Source organism: Cebidichthys violaceus, unplaced genomic scaffold (genome assembly GCF_023349555.1).
Source record: "Cebidichthys violaceus isolate CVI_PGR_0920_01 unplaced genomic scaffold, fCebVio1.0.p SCAF_6, whole genome shotgun sequence".
Taxonomy (NCBI): Eukaryota; Metazoa; Chordata; class Actinopteri; order Perciformes; family Stichaeidae; genus Cebidichthys; species Cebidichthys violaceus.
Window position 1 is genome coordinate 1111381 of NW_027176816.1, and position 16154 is coordinate 1127534.

Genomic DNA, 16154 nt, shown 5'->3' on the forward strand with positions numbered 1-16154 from the left:
AATGCAATCCAACATGTCACGCCGACTAAAATGGCTAAAACTCTGGTCTCTATATTCCTTTGCTTGGATACCATTTGCAACAGGACTGCGAGGTGAACTTTCAGTGGCTGCAAAGAGTCCTCCATCAAGAGAACTTCATCGGAGTCGGCGGCCACGCTGAGCCAAAGAGTCCGCATCAGCAGAGCCATTAGTGCCGAGAGAGAAATCAATGGTCATCTGGTCGTGGGAGAGCCTCCTATTCAGGTGCAGCCTTCAATCTCTGCAAATACTAAGTGCTGAAGTCTGAGTGTAAAAAAACAAAAAAAAAAACGGCCACAATAATAGATAGCCACAAGCAAAGACGGGCACTTTATTGAAAAATCTATTGGGAGAGCAACTTGGCTTTTAGAAACTAAGACCTTCATATTGCGGTCTAAAAGAAAAAACAAAAAAAACAAAACATCTACATCCTCAAAATGAGGACTTGAAAATGCTTCACTTCTAACAGAGAAAGAAGCTCCACATACAGAATGTGTATTATTAATAATAATAATAATAATAATACTTCAGCCGCCACTCGCATCACTCTGCTGCCACCTAATGGACAATTTGGAGAACTCTATTAAACAAAGACGTTCAATTTCAAGTCGTGTCCATTTCAGGCTTTATTCTTCTTCATTCATTTTCTTCTAAATCTGTTGCCTGAAAATAAACATTTCATTTAAAGTATTTATTTTTTTTATTCTTTTTTTATTTTATTTTGATGCCTCCAAAAATAACCCTTGCCTATAGAGTAAGCAAAATGATGTCCAAACAATTAACTTTCACATCTGGAAGTCATTCTGTACTATTGTGCTACGACAGCAATTCATTATTCTCAATCCAACGTCAACAGTGTTGTTAGTTCAGTGGTCAGCGATTCAACTGCTAGAAACAAAAAGCAGTTATTGTGAACAGTTCATATAGGGGCAAAGAAATAGCTTATGATGCAGGTAAAGTCTTTACATGTTCAGAGAAACACACAGAGCCCTCAGCTCATCGTGGGATGTCTTCCAGTGTGTGTGTGTAGTGTGTGTGTGTGTGAGGAGGGAGCTGCTCTATAGTCTGCTGTGGCTGAGTGGACACTATGAGTGGAACACCGTGCATGACCACATTTTTTTTGCACCAGCAGCGCACTTTTCCTCACAGGGTAAGTTCCTCCTCCGCCCCCCCCCCCCCCTCTGCTGGCTTAGACCGTCACCACTGTAACCTCAGTGCCGCCCTCCTGGATCAAGGCGTTGAGGCCCTCCAGCTCCGTGCAGGTTGTGATGAAAGTCTGCGTGCCGCTGCCGGGGTCCTGAGCGGTTATGGCGGTCCGCAGCAGGGCCTGGTGGAGCGGGTTGCTGGTGTCGCCGGGGCCGAGCTGCGTCAGCAGGACCGTCTGAGTTCCTAAGGAGGCCTCTGCGGTCTGGGACGCCCCGAGGGGTTGCATGGGCGCGAGCAGGTTCACCTGCTGGATCATGGAGTTGACAACCATGTCCTGGCTTTCTGGGCTGAGCAGGACCATGCCGGTCTTATGCGGACCGTCCACACAGGCTGGGATTAGGGGCATCTCCTGGCCCAGAGGGTGAGAGACGATGATTTTGAGCTGGGCGCTGCTGTAAGGACCCATCGGGTCGGACGGGATTGGAACCTCGAGCTGGGCGCAGCTCTGCGACGTTGTGACGGGAACCAAGTTGACGTCCACCGGGGTGGAGAGCTGGAGCTGCATCACGTTCTGAGTGTCTCGATGCTGCTTCTTGTGGCTCCGCAGGGAGTCCTCCCTCACGAAGGAAGCGTCGCACGAGTCGCAGCAGAACGCCCGAGCCGCTTCGAGTTTGGCCCGGTACCTGGAGCCGACAGGCTTCGGGGAGTCCCCTCCTCCGCTTTTTCCTCCTGCGCCCCTGCCACCCTTCCACCGCTGCCCTTTTCCGGCTTATCCGAGTGGCACTTCCTTTTGTGGATGACCAGGTTGCTGCGCTGCTTGGAGGCAAAGTTGCAGAAGTCACATTTAAAGGGCCGATCCTCCGAGTGGATCCTCTCGTGGACTTTGAGCGCCCCCTTGCTGGCGCAGGGAGTAAGTGCACTTGAACACTGGATGGGCTGAGTGGGCCGGTGTTCTCGCGAGTGCTGCCGCAGAGCAGTCTTGCTGGCACACTGGAAGTCGCAGTGCCCACAGCGGAAGGAGTTCTCGCTGCCGTGCTTGATCTGAATGTGAGATTTCAGGTTGCCTTTCATGGCGCAGCGGTAGTCGCAAAAGTTACACTTGTACGGTTTTTCGCCGGAGTGAATCCGGATGTGCCTCTTCAGGTCCGAGTTGATTTTGAACTTTGCGTCACACTGTTGGCACTGGAAAGGTGCATCCCCTTGGAATGAAGCAAATAAACACAAAATGATTCTCAATGCAGTCTAAAAGAAATGCAACATCATCCTGCACTTGAGGGCAACTCTGGATTTTTCCAACGCCCTACCAGTGTGTGAGCGGAGGTGGACGGTGAGCTGGCTGGAGTTGCGGCTGGCGTAAGGACAGATCTGGCACTTGAAAGGCCGCTCGTCGTAGTGGATGCGCAGGTGCGTTCTTCAGACTGCTGCTGTCTGCCGCTGCGTAGGGACAGTGTTTGCACTTGTGCGGCTTCTCGCCCGTGTGCGAGCGGCTGTGCATGTTGAGCTATGTCCCGCCGAGCTGAAGCGTTTGTGGCACAGCTCACATTCAAATGGCTTCTCACCTGTATGGCGGATTGGGGGGGGACGACATAAAAAAACTTGTGTTAATATCTGATTCTTAAGTGAGAAAGAATCACACGTGCAAAAGCAATTGACATACGGTGTGGGTTTTGAGATGCCGCTCCATGTCTTTTTGGCCATACTGTGTCTTAAAAGTGCAACCTGTAGGATCGACAGAAATAGTGTGTTTACAAGGTGTGTGTGTGTGTGTGTGTGTGTGTGTGTGTGTGTGTGTGTGTGTGTGTGTGTGTAGCCTCTGTGCTTGTAGAAAGTCAATCTAATAGTGTCCTAAATAAATAACAGCTAATGACATGGGACTTGGCAGGAAGTACCGTTTCCCTGCTTGGCAGCCGAAAAAAAAAAACCGAGGGAACGTGTTACAGTCGTAAACAGGCAAGAGGCACTAACCTGAGAAACAGCAGCTGTGTCTCTTTGAAGTCAGGGGAGGTTTTAATTTTTTGGAAGGTGTTTTCTGTGCTTTGGTCAGGATCTTTTTAACACCTCTCATCACACAAGTCTGGAAGGTCTCCTCGAAAACAAACTCGGCGCTGGAATCTGAGCAGAACAAGGATGTGAACAGCAGACTGTGACTCAAATCCACACGATAAATTATTCACAACCAAATGCAGAAGTTTCGTATTTTACCTGTGAGAGTGGCTGTTGCGGTGGTGGCTGGTGTGTCAGAGGTTGGTAAGGAGCATCCATTTTGCTTATGGGCGAGAAAGACCTCAAAATTATTATACTGCTGCTTGCAGAAGCCACAGATATGGATGTCTGGACTCAGCTCCACCACAACAGAATGTCCTGCACCGACATAAGAAGGCAGAAAACACACGAAAGGAACCCACGATATTAATAGAAACTTGCGGGATATACGTGTGTGAAACTGGCAAAAAGATGAGTGCAACATAAAGAGGCAACATCATAAGTGGGATGGTAGAGATGTGGTGTAGTTAGGGATCTTCTTCCCTTTACCTTCGGCGCTGTATGTTGCCATTTTCGAGCTTTGTTTTGATGGGGATCAACTCATCTTCTGGCTCCTTTTAAAGCCTACACAATGTCCGCCATGTTGTTTAACTGTACCGGCTCGAGTGGAGACGCCGCCAGCACTATTATCTAAATATTATCATAGTTTCAAAACGCGAAATCTACCGCAGTTTGGATACCAATGGCAACAACCGTTTACTTCTCTGACAACAACAGATACAAATCGGTTTCACGACATGTTACGGGGGGTTTACGACAGTTCGGCAAGCGTTCTGTCCGGGTGACGTCACATGATGCTTTTACAACTATGGGAAAAATCTAAATTACCTCAACTCGGCACGTACGACAACAGGAAGTGGTGCATTTGTTTTGTTACATGACTATTTTTGTTACAACAACTATTGTTGATAGAATTTGAATTTCGTGCTGTTTGGTTTCCCTATGAATTGTTAAGTATACATTCGTCATATGGAAAGTCCAAAAATTACCACAGCAATTGTAAACCTGATGTTTCCCCCCTCTGTATTCTGCCTGTGCATCAGGTCATAAGCTGTCTTAATTGTGAAAAAAATAATATAGATGTATATAAAAACAGCCAACATGGCCCCAAAAAAAAGATCTTAAAAAAGAACTGCAGTCATTTACATCGGGTAAACGAGTACCTGAATGCAGCATTACCATTGTAGCGAGTAATTGGGATTCAGCCACGGGACCACTTTTGTCCTGAGATGTTATTTAATCTATTTTTTAAAAAGTACAGAAGGCTTTCTCATATAAAACTTTAACATGTAATGTTAAACCTTTGAATCTTTGGCTTTTGCCGTGTTTTATTCGTTTCCAAAAAGCCGAGCCGAGCCGTTAAGTGAACGTTACTGCCACCTGTCGTATTGGAAGTCCAATGAAAAGGCCCACAGTGGCTTACCAACCATGCATACTTAAAACTATTCGTTTTTTGGACGATACACATTTTATCTGACTACAGTCCGACGTTGTCATAATTTGCGTACAGAGTGGCTGCACATTTCAGAACATAGCCTTAGCCGCGGCTATGGTACCTGCAACGACTGAAAAGAGCATGTCTGCTGTGAGAAGGTAAGCTTTCACGTGTAGCAATCGCTGCAGGGCACTTAGATATACACGGCATGCTCAACAAATCTATCAAGTAAGGACAATTTACTGAATTGTTGGGGTGAGTGAATGAGAATGCCTTTCTTTTTCTTTAATGCCACAGCAGTCGTGCTAGTGTGAATAAGCCATGAAAGTGACTGACATGCAGCTCCATTTTCAGTGGCAGGTCCTTAACTGCCTGATTGCCACTGTGAAGCTCAGGAATTTCCTTACGCTGACTTTCCTGCATGGCAAAGGCACAGGACTGATTCCTTCCCTGCTGAAACAGCAAATCCTTGAGACAGACAGACTCACACACACACACACACACACACACACACACACACACACACACACACACACACACACACACACACACACACACACACACACACACACAATGCAGGGCCTTTCATGGCCTGCCCAAACCAATCTGACTATTTGATTACCGCTGTCTTTTGAATTCTATTCTGTCAGGATTGTCCCCATAGATTCAAAAACATGAATGTTAAATACTTTGTCATATAAGTAGGAAGCGACTGTGTGTTTTTATTTATTTTGGGGCATTTGGGAAATTGATGACTAATGAAAAATACATGAAAAGGAGATAATTAAATACATAATTTGATCTGACCAATGAGTGTGCAAATCATTTGCACATTACCCTCCCCCAAGTTAAATACAGTTATATGCACATCAAAGGCCGTATTCACATGTGACAGACAAATGACTCAGAGATGGGTTAATTAAAGAAGGACTTATGTCACCCCCCCCCCCCCCAGCCAGTAGAGAACAGTATGCTATCTACTTTGATCTAGACTTCATTTATACAATCAAAAATAATCAGTTTTGTCATTTAATTATTAGGTTTTATTTATGAGGAAACACCCACCAACTGTAAAGTGTTTCATACTCCCAGTAGGACTGTGACTAGCTATTTTCATTATTGATTAAAATGCACATTTTTAGATTAAAAGAAGAAAAATAACACATTTGAGTATCTAGAACCGCTACATTCTCGCCTTTTTTTTGCTTGAAAAATGACTTAATTGATTAATGGATTATCAGAATTTGTGATCATTATTTTACTGTCGATTAACTTATCGATCAAGTGATGAACTAAGCATTAATCCACAGCAATACCAACCTCACCTGGTTAAGTACATGCATGTTAGTGACTGTTTTGTCACGAGAGTTAAAGGGACAGTCCTCCTTTTCTTCTCTTGCGGCGCTCACAGTCTCACAAAGGTCTGTGGATTACCTGCCCAGACACGTTGCTGTTGACTTCCAAGTGTATTGTTTGGCTGCAGTCCCATTATATGAAGGCAGACGTCTCTATGGCTGTAATGTCCGAAACTATGGCAACTCGCGCCAAAACAATCTACATTGATAAGTAGCACTGCAGGTAAGAGGACAACACAAGAAATGTGTTTTTGAACTGTCCCTTTAAAGGGGAACTCTGAACAATGAGCTCTTCTTCATTTGTTGTACTCAGAAAACAAAGTATAATTTGGACATCCTGCTGTGCCAAGTCTAATTTGTAGACTTGCTGCTTTCCCATTCATTGAGGTGCTCGAAAAACCCCAGTGAGTGATGTAATGTCCCTCTTTTCCCCAATGAGACAAGGGCAACAATAGGGGGGAGTGCCTCTGTCACATTATTTCCCCCCACCGAGGCACGCCAGCTGCTTACAGTTGCTTAATGGCTACGAGCTGTCACAAGGCATCACAGCCCGCTGCCACACAGGAGCGGCAGATGCTTTAATTGCACAATGACTTGTAGGTTGTCAACAGCAATTATACCGGGCTTCCACCTGAGGGCACCCAAAGAACACCGTCGACTCACTTCACTGGCAAGACGGGAGCCTCGGAGGCTGACTGCGACACATAAACCTGATCTCTGAGTCTTGCTTTGTGTCCAGACAAGAGCCGCAGACCCATTCCAAGTCTCCTGTTTTCTTTTCTTTTTTTTTTTTTAGCTTAATGGTTTATCCATGTGCTGCAATAACCTGGGCGGGATTGTCAGATAGCAGGCCCAGGACCCCAAATTCATATTTAGACATAAAATATTTATCTAGCTTTGTCACCTTAGGGCCCGCTGCTCACCGTGCCGCGGCAGGTCGTGGTGTGCAGCGTTTGAGTAATTTTGCTCATTATTAATTCATGTCATTTTTTTCTTTTTCTTTTTTTCAATTCAGGAAAGGCTCATTCGCCGCTGCCAGCTCTAAGATGATTATCATTAAGAGGAAGCAAATAAAATGGTGAGTTCAAAGCTATGTCGCAACATGCTCTCAGCCCACATCGGTTCAAGTTGTGTGTGTGTGTGTGTGTGTGTGTGTGTGTGTGTGTGTGTGTGTGTGTTGATAGTTTGTTATATGTACGGTTCTGAGAAAACACTGTGTAATGTGCTCAGATATGTGGTTTATTCTATTCATAGACGGCACTGAAATTATAATCAAGCCGCTCAGAAACCAAACAGTGACCTTCTGTTTGTGTCATGTCAAATTTGAATGGGTAAAAGATGTCCCGAGTCCCATGTTTTGTTTTGAGCCATAAGACAAATTATACACACATGTATGAATTCCTTTGGTCCACAGCTGCCATCTCAGCATCAGATAAAACGGAGCCAAAGTCTGGGAAGCATCACATGCCTCCAACACTCCCACTTCATCATATAAGAAAAGACAGTGTACACACAAGCGTGCACGTGTGTGTGTGCGTGCGCGTGCACACACACACACACACACACACACACACCAGAGCAAGTGCAGCAGGGCTACACACAAAAGGCGCACATGCTCACACGCGAAAAACCAGCGCTATGCTCTTTGTATCTGCCAACTGATGCAGATGATAGGGCTGCAGATGAGTGCAGGCTAACCAGAGACTAGCGGGTGCATGTGGCTTCATAGACAATAGCAGGCCGCATAGCCTCCGGAGGAGAATATTCAACCCTTAGAAACATGCTGGGGTATGAACGTAGACACAATTGTTTTTTTAATATATAGCGTAACATTTTTGATGTCGTCAAAAAATGTAGTTTTTGCCGATACGAAAAGCTCGGCCGAATATTAATGTGGCCACGGTGTCGGGTATGTAACAATGTGAATGTTACCGAGAGGCATTCCAAATGTTCTCTCCTAAATAAAAGCGTGTTTCTAATAAAAACGGAGGTGTTTTCAGTGAAGTTCGCTGTGGAAGGGAGGTGCCGTGGGTGTCTTGTATTTTGCTGTTGTGTCAGCAGGGGGTGTCCAAAATCAGGCTAGAGAGAGGGACCCTGTGCTCTGTTTTGAAGCGGCACACGAGGCGGTGCTCCAGTTTGTAGCAGCTGACATTTTGGAACCAGTGGGTCAGCAAAATGGAGAAGCCGTGGAGATGCATCAAAACCATCAGTGAGACTTTTGATTACGGGATGGTTTGCGTGTAATTTATTGCTTTTTTTGCTTCGCTCGGCCTTTTATCGTGAGCCCTGATTACGGCCGTTGCACAAGTAGGTTTCAGGTGTTGCCTCCTACTCCCAAAGTAGGACGGAGCAGGGAAACCAAGCCGTGGTCCAGATATTTTTTTTTTTTTTTTTTTTTGGGGTGTAGGTGGATCTACAGAGCTAACTCTAAACAAAAGATGCCACACGTGCGCTCGCGATTGCGCAGATGTGTGTCGTCAATGATGTCACGATGGCGGAGGGAATCTTGATAGTTGGACGGGTAACAATGAGGGCAGCCTATTCATGCTCGAAGACACCTACAGACACACCGGTGGGTACACACTCGGCATCATCATCGTCACAGAGGGAGAAAGGCTCATAATTGGACGGAGGTGTCTGTAGATAATGAAGCCAGACCTCACACCTGCCAAACCTTGGGGATTTCACTTGACTGGCCACTTAAATCTTCCTCACTCTGCGGGTCTGGAGGGCAAGAGAGTGAGTAAGGAACTAATGGAAAAAAAAAAAAAGCATGCGTTACAGGGAGGATCCCTGTCAGCATGAGTGTAACGTGGACCCTCCCCACCCACCCGTCCGCCCGCCCGCCCAACACACACACACGCACACACACACACACACACACACACGCACACGCACACGCGCACACGACCCGTCTAGCTCAGCCCCCACAGCTCGTTCCATACAGCACCCACCTCACTTCACTTCACTGTAAATCCTCTGGTGTCAAGGATTTCAGACGGAAACGGGGAAATGCTGCACCAGCTATTTTGTTTCAAAACTCTCAAAAAACACTCGCTTTCTCCCGAGTTGTCTTTGGTGACAGCGTTGTGTGCGGCAAGCGTATTGTGCCAGCTTTTAGCGGGCTGTCATTCGATGTGCTGAAAGGGAAATCAGATAGACGCTTCAACGGAGAGAAACACTTCTATATAGAAAGTTTACCTGACAGTCATCAGTGAAGTCGTGACACCGTATCGGCGTGTAGCAAAAAAAAAAAGAAAAGCTACACCAATTAGGGATCGAGTTTACCCCCGGCAGAACCTTAACAATTTATGAGGAAACAAAATGGAATTTCAACATGGCTTGATCATCGTCTTGGAGATCATTGTCATACAAATAAGGTATAGATATAGCGCTAGAAGAGAAAGCTTCTACTCTATTCTATAAATACAAAGACAGCAGTGAGATGCAGCAGCAGCAGTGGGGGGGGGGGGGGGGGGGGGGTATCAGTCTTTGTTAGCTTGTCACAAAGTCAGCCATGTCAGCTTTTACATACTTGGTTGTGTCTGCTGTCAAAAGGTTGTAGTGGTAAATGGTGAGAATCAATAACTTTGTAGTGCTAACAGACACAGATAGAGACTGGTGGCTTTGCTCGTGGGTTAGCTGCACCCAGATGGCCGCGGTATATAGCTGTCATATTTTCTTCCTTTTTTTATTCCCGCAGATATTGGATAAAAAGGATAAACACGCGGCTTGTCAAACCTCTGCTGTCTCACGGAAGTTGTTTTTGTGCCCTCCGCTGCTCCCCCCCCCCCCCCGAATGTCAAGCCAATGCGTTAATGCTTTGACTTCAGGGCTAAAGCAAGGTTACGCCGAGGACCTCAATCACACTTCTCTGCGCTGATAAATACGGATACGGACACAATAGTGATTTCCTGATGGGAGATCTCCACGCACATCTGTATAATGCTGCAGCAGCACACCGTCACTCAGAGGAAGTTGTGAGGTGTCGGTGAAACTGCATGCAACGCATACAGCTGGCAGATTCATTGCAGGATAATGACACAACTGCAAAAAAAAATGTGAATTCTAAAAATCAACCCCGTTTGACTCGAGTCGACACCAGAGCAGCCAGAAGAACCTTCAGTGTCGCCATCTTGGATACTTTCCGTTTTTTTTTTTAAATTTTCCAACCTCCAGGCCAGGTGTGGAAGGTAAAACGGAGCCCAGGTGGCCCTGTGACACCCAGGAGGGACGCCTCGCAAAATCGACAGCAACAAAAAGTAGCATCCACAGTGAAGGACGTGTCCAACTAGTGTCTGCGCTCTAAGTGCTGAGCGTGCTGAGGAGACGGCTCGCCCTCTATACCGTGATAGATTACAGATAAACTAAAAGCTGTGTTGAGCGCAGACAGATTTTGGGGCGACGCTCGTGTAACCGTAGACCCCTGGATCACCGCGCTCCCGTCTTTTCCCAGCCCGAGCTGCCACAGGAAGACACTTTTTTTTTTTTTTCTCAGGAGTTGTTGGGGCGGCGTTCGCTAATGTGGATCTTCTTTCCAAATTGCGGGACGATAAGCGACGCTGAAACGCTCCCTGAAATGAAATCACGCGGAAACCGAAAGCTTATCAAGATGAAACTGTGCAATAATACAAGAATTATCCATCACCATCCATCATGTATTTGTTTGCAGGAAACCGATTACATGGATCTTAATTGAAATATTATTTTACCTTCATTTGAATTATTTATGGGGTTGCTGACTGGATTCATACCTCAGAGGAAAAAACATGAACACATTATGTGATGCAAGAATGTGTGTGTGTGTGTGTGTGTGTGTGTGTATTTGTGAGCATTTCTCATATATTATTCAAAGTGTAGAGTCAGAATATGGTCTTATCCATAAGAAGCGTATCAAAGGGCCTGTCTTTGATACAATTTACTTGAGATCCACCGGCCAGAGCAGAGCTGTCCGTCGGCCTACCACCGCTAATGAGATCGGGGGGTAAAATAGAGAGTGGTGGGCTGGCTGTCATCCGCTAGGTGATGGTTTTAAGACTAAGCAGTGATACTTCATTAATTAACCTTCACATTCTATGTAGATCTGCTCATCAAGATGCAGTTAATTAAAGAAAGGTCATTCCAAGGGCTGCTGGGAAAGCGGCATTATTACAATGGAGGGATGGCACTGCTTTGAGCGAGATAACGCAGGGGAGGGGGCAGGAGGGGGGGGGCGATCACCCAGCCACTGCTAAAATGGCAGACGACTCGCCAAAGCCAGCTTCTGAACTCCTGACTGCAGGAACAACCTCGGCACGATGTATTTTAGTATATAATGTTATGTTTTTATTTCTGTATAGATAGATACGGTTGAAAAAGCTCTAATGGAGAAAGCCTAAGTAAAATATTCATTACGCTCAATCGACAGCATCTATCTTTTAGCGTTTCTGTGTAGTTTTTTGACTCTTTTTTTTTTTTTATTTTGCAGCTCCGTTTCTTCCCTGCCAATTTCTTGGGTCAATTTTCCACTTTCTCTAACCTTGCTCAGTGTAGAGAAGAAGAAGAAGAAGAAGAAAAAACAGCCATCTTGAGTAAATAAAAGGCCAGGAACCCCGGCGGATATGAAATAGTTATGCGTCACATCTATAAGTGAAATCCACTTCTGGGTGGTGACTTATTCATTTTTGACTTCTGCCCATCTATCTGTATATCCGTCTTTGTCGCGGCCTGCTAAGGCACAGCTCAAAAAAAAAAAAGAAAAGAGGATCAAGTACTGTGTTCTGTCAGAACTGATGCTGGTATATATAAATGTTCCTATTAGGCTCTTATCAATCAGGAAGCAATGTTTTTATTGTCCTTCTGGTGCAGGCCTGCATGCTGGCAAAAGGACGGAGACATAATGTGTCTGTAGAATTTCCTCTCAGCCAATCACATAAGTGAGATCAGACTTAGTGTTACAAATGGCTTTCTCTAATGTTTTTGCCAAACCTTATATTTTGATAATGCCCCCCCCCTTCTCAGCACTGTCTTGTTTGGAACCTTGGCGTCAGTTTTTTCAAAAATGTTGCTCTCCTGCAAAATTGTAGCGGGACATCAGCACCTCCCCTGTGTCCACTCAGTCCTCCTGCAGTCATCCCTGAGTGTCTTTTGGCATTGCTTCCAATGGCAGGTGTAGAGACAAACGAGAGGCGGTGAGCAAGCGTGCGCACGCACACGCACGCATTCAAGCGTGCACGTGTGTGTGTGTGTGTGCGTGTGTATACATCCCTCCCACCCTGCTACGATACAGTAACTGCTGACCCCGGACACAGTGCCATTATGGCAGACGAGGCAGGGCTCCCCTGGCAGCGGCTGGGGCGGCTGGTTGCTAGGTGGAGAGACATTACCGCGGGCCTCTGCAATAATTTATCCTAAGAGCGCGGCGAGCCGTCATGTAGCCCCTGACAGAGAGCTGCAGTACTTTATCAGCCTGCCTGTAAATCAGCCATGTGTGGGTGCAGACGGCAACATTGTTTGATCTCTTTCAGACACTCTAATAATCTGCTCCCCTCTGATTGATACCTTCACACAACAAAGCACATTACACCAGCAACCCACAGTGTGTGTGTGCGTGAGAGTGTGAGAGTGCACGTGCTAATGTCTGTGTGTGTGTGTGTGTGTGTCCGTGTGTCTTTCTGGTGGTCATCAGTATTGCCAGTGGCCTGGGGAGGGAGAGGGAGGGGATGAATGAGTCTTCTGCAGAAACACAGGGTCATTTGGAGTCTCTAAACCAATGACAGGCTAACGGGTTCACAAAACGATCACTGGATGAAGGGAGAGAGAGAGAGAGAGAGAGAGAGAGAGAGAGAGAGAGAGAGAGAGAGAGAGAGAGAGAGAGAGAGAGAGAGAGAGAGACTGCCACCAACCTCAACACAAGAAATACAGCAAACAGATGAAGAGCTACTAAAGCAGTTGTTCTTTTCTTAAATGGTGGCAGTTTTTTTTGTTTTGTAAATGAGAATTCTGCAGCGACGCCTGTAACGTTATTGCCACATCAGGAAGAGTAAAAGTCTCACTCTCGATTTTAGACGCACGTAAACATGATATTTTAGGAAAGATATCATCTATGATTTTTACAGATTGCACAGAGAAAACGTCAGAGAGAGAGAGAGAGAGAGAGAGAGAGAGAGAAAAAACCTGTACAGTAATAGTTGAAAGAAGTTTTTCCAATTCCAGTATAGCCACATTTTTTTTGGAATCTAATATGTAGTCAGCGCTTTGACAAACACAGCAAATGTAACTACACAGCTCAATGCATGTATGGTATCTTTAAAATGCTGATATTTAGGTTTTTTTTATTCCATTCATGGCCTTCTATCAAATCAAAGGGAATAGCATCCTTCCCAAATTGCCTTCCAACTCCTTGCTTGATACGGCACATATACAAAAGGGGAGCAATGTCCCGTCCAACAATACCCATACTATTTGTGCCGCTCAGCTTCAGAATGTCATTGGTTTGAGTGTGACAGTAAACCATAACTCTACCTTTTTTCTGCGGGTTGAATTGGAACATGGCTTCCAATTATTCAGCTCCAAATTCAATAGCAATTTTCTGCTCAATGAAATAGTGGTTTCAATCTCTAGAGTAATGTCACTTTAGAGAGAGATTTTCAAAATGGCATGTCTGTGAGTGAATAGATGGACGCGGGAGGATTCATTTTGCTTGAGGAAATGATACTTGTCTGCTGAAGCTTGTCATTTATTGATGAAGAGAATACCTCTTCAGATATAGAAATCTACAGTATGGGTGTAGATGTTTTTTTTTTTTTTTTTGTCACGGGGATCCTTATTAATAGACGCGTCTAATTTCTAGCTTTTAGTCCGAATCTCCAAAAAACAAAAAAGGGGTAAAAGATGCCGACTAGATGCGTAACCTTTTATGATTGCGTTTGGTCAGATGGAGCCCATTTTGCTTCAGTGCAGCATTAAAAGTAGCACTGAACAATAAAAAAAAAAAAAAAAAAAAATGCAATTATAAGTGTGTTTGTGTGTAATGTATCAGTAGCCCATCCAGGGCCCCATAATGAATGCAATGCAACGTGCGATCACTGAGCCGTGCGTATGCCCCGCTCAATGCATCTCTGAAAATAAACAGAGCAATGGAAATGGTTCTCATTAGTGTTGTTTTCATATTAAGTCCCTCAGACAAGGTTGACAAACCCAGCTCCCTGTGCCAGGCTCCTCGGGGACCATCGCTTCAATACAGCTAGGGCAAACAACACCAGCCGATACCAACACCATTACCACCTCCTATAGTTACTTATCCTCTCCCCCCCCACCCCACCCCCTCCACTCTCCCCGCGGAGTGCTCTGTCTACACAGACCAGAGGAAAAATGCATTAAGATCTTCCAGCAGCATAGAGAAGGAGTCCTGCTTTCATTTATCACCATCGCTATTGGTGCCCTAAAAGGGACAAATGTCTGTTCTCCATCTCTTACGCTATTAGAATTGGAGGAATGTGCTGCTGCTGCTGCTGCGGCGGCGCGTGAGAAGGAAGTTGTTTTGTGCTCCAGAGACGATCCGCTGCGAGGCTGTTTAGCAGGAAGGGAACAGGTGTGCCGAGCTTCTGGCTTCCACCATGTGTTCCAGTTGTTTCATCTGCAGCTGTTTCCCCGAGTCATATATATATATATATATATATATATATATATATATATATATATATATATATATATATATATATATATATATATATATATGACGATCAAAACACTTTATTAACCATAAAGTGCTCTCGTTCGTATGCTGCGCTGTCTCTGCCTCTGTAACGTTTCACAGTCGCATATTACCATGAAGTGATTAATTGATGGAACGGAGGTTATTGCGTCAAAAAAAATAAAATCATGTATAAAACTAGGGAGAATCGATTTTAAACTACAGTGAATCCAGCTCATGAAAACATTGATGGTTTATTTATTTATTTTTTTTTTTATTGAACAAGCTGTCTTGAAATGTAAAGTATGTGCTTCATGCTTAAAATCTTCTTTAACCTTAAAACCAAAGCTGAAATATTTCCTCACGCTTTCACCGCTGAGCTACAGCTCCCAAACCTCTGGTGTGAGGCTGCAACTAACAATTATTTTCATCATTTTTGTAATCTGCACAGTATTTTGATTTTAATTTTGATTAATGGATTAAAAGCCTGGCCTTCAGAAATGATGGAAAAATGGCACCAGAATGATTTGAAAGCCCAAAGTGTCGTCTTCAGAGAGCTTGTTCTGTCCAACCAACAGTCCAAAACCCCCCAAATATTCAATTTACTATCCGATAACTTAAAGAAAAGCAGCAAGTTGAGTCACTAAAACCAGATCATTTTTGCTTAAAAAAAGTCTATAATCAAAGTAGCGGTTTAATTTACTGCGTCTTCTTCTTTAAATATCATTTTCCAAGCAATTGTCACTTTTCGAAATTCCTCCCGTTATTTCCGTCTACCAAAACAGTGTTGAAGGACACTGGGAGCAAAAGCCAGGAGTTAAGTTTTCATGACATGAACAAAATCCTGACTGGTGTGTTAACTGCGTGCCAAATTAACCAGAGCACACAAGGCCAAATTGCCTCCTAAGTTGCCACATGACCATGTTGCTCACAAGCAACGTAGCATTTAAAAGCCTATTTTCTTTATTTTTATTTTTATATGGATTCTGGCGCAGTGCTCCCTCCCAATAAAACGCACCGGGACTACATTCCATCGCTTCCAGCAGACGTCACGGAGAAGGTCTAAGCGGCATCACCGATCTCTTTTTAAACCCAATGTTCTCTGGTGGAGCTCAGCTAAAAATACCCCAAAAAAACCACCAAAACGCGTCGGCGCGTCGTTCACTACCGCGCCGGTTTGTAACCGTTAGTCTACCGACGGCGTTGTCTTCGCTTCGCTTCAACAGATTTAAGCAGTTCAGATAACAGACACCGTCTGTCATTACAGACACAGGAACTAACCACAGACTCTTGCCGTGTTCATGGACTCGTGACGGTGCGCCGCTGCAGAGTGATAACAGGGAAACACTTTTTGCAATTACAATTCTAGGTAAAAACACTGAACTCTAACACAGCTTGATACTACATTATACTGATTAATCATTTTAAAACACATGGTATAATTTCAGCTCTAAAATTGGGTTACTTGCCTCTAAATGTGACT

General features: G+C 44.8%; 1 protein-coding gene across 1 annotated transcript; it reads right to left on the reverse strand.

Moving 5' to 3' along the window:
• Positions 1–318: 318 nt before the first annotated feature.
• zfp64 (zinc finger protein 64 homolog (mouse)) lies at positions 319–3945 on the reverse strand. Its single transcript, XM_068733753.1, is given in 9 exon segments — positions 319–1912; positions 1915–2363; positions 2469–2571; positions 2573–2665; positions 2668–2723; positions 2821–2883; positions 3130–3276; positions 3367–3525; positions 3697–3945. Coding segments are annotated over 9 exon segments (1797 nt in total). The 5' UTR covers positions 3719–3945; the 3' UTR covers positions 319–1207.
• Between the last annotated feature and the right edge of the window lie 12209 nt (positions 3946–16154).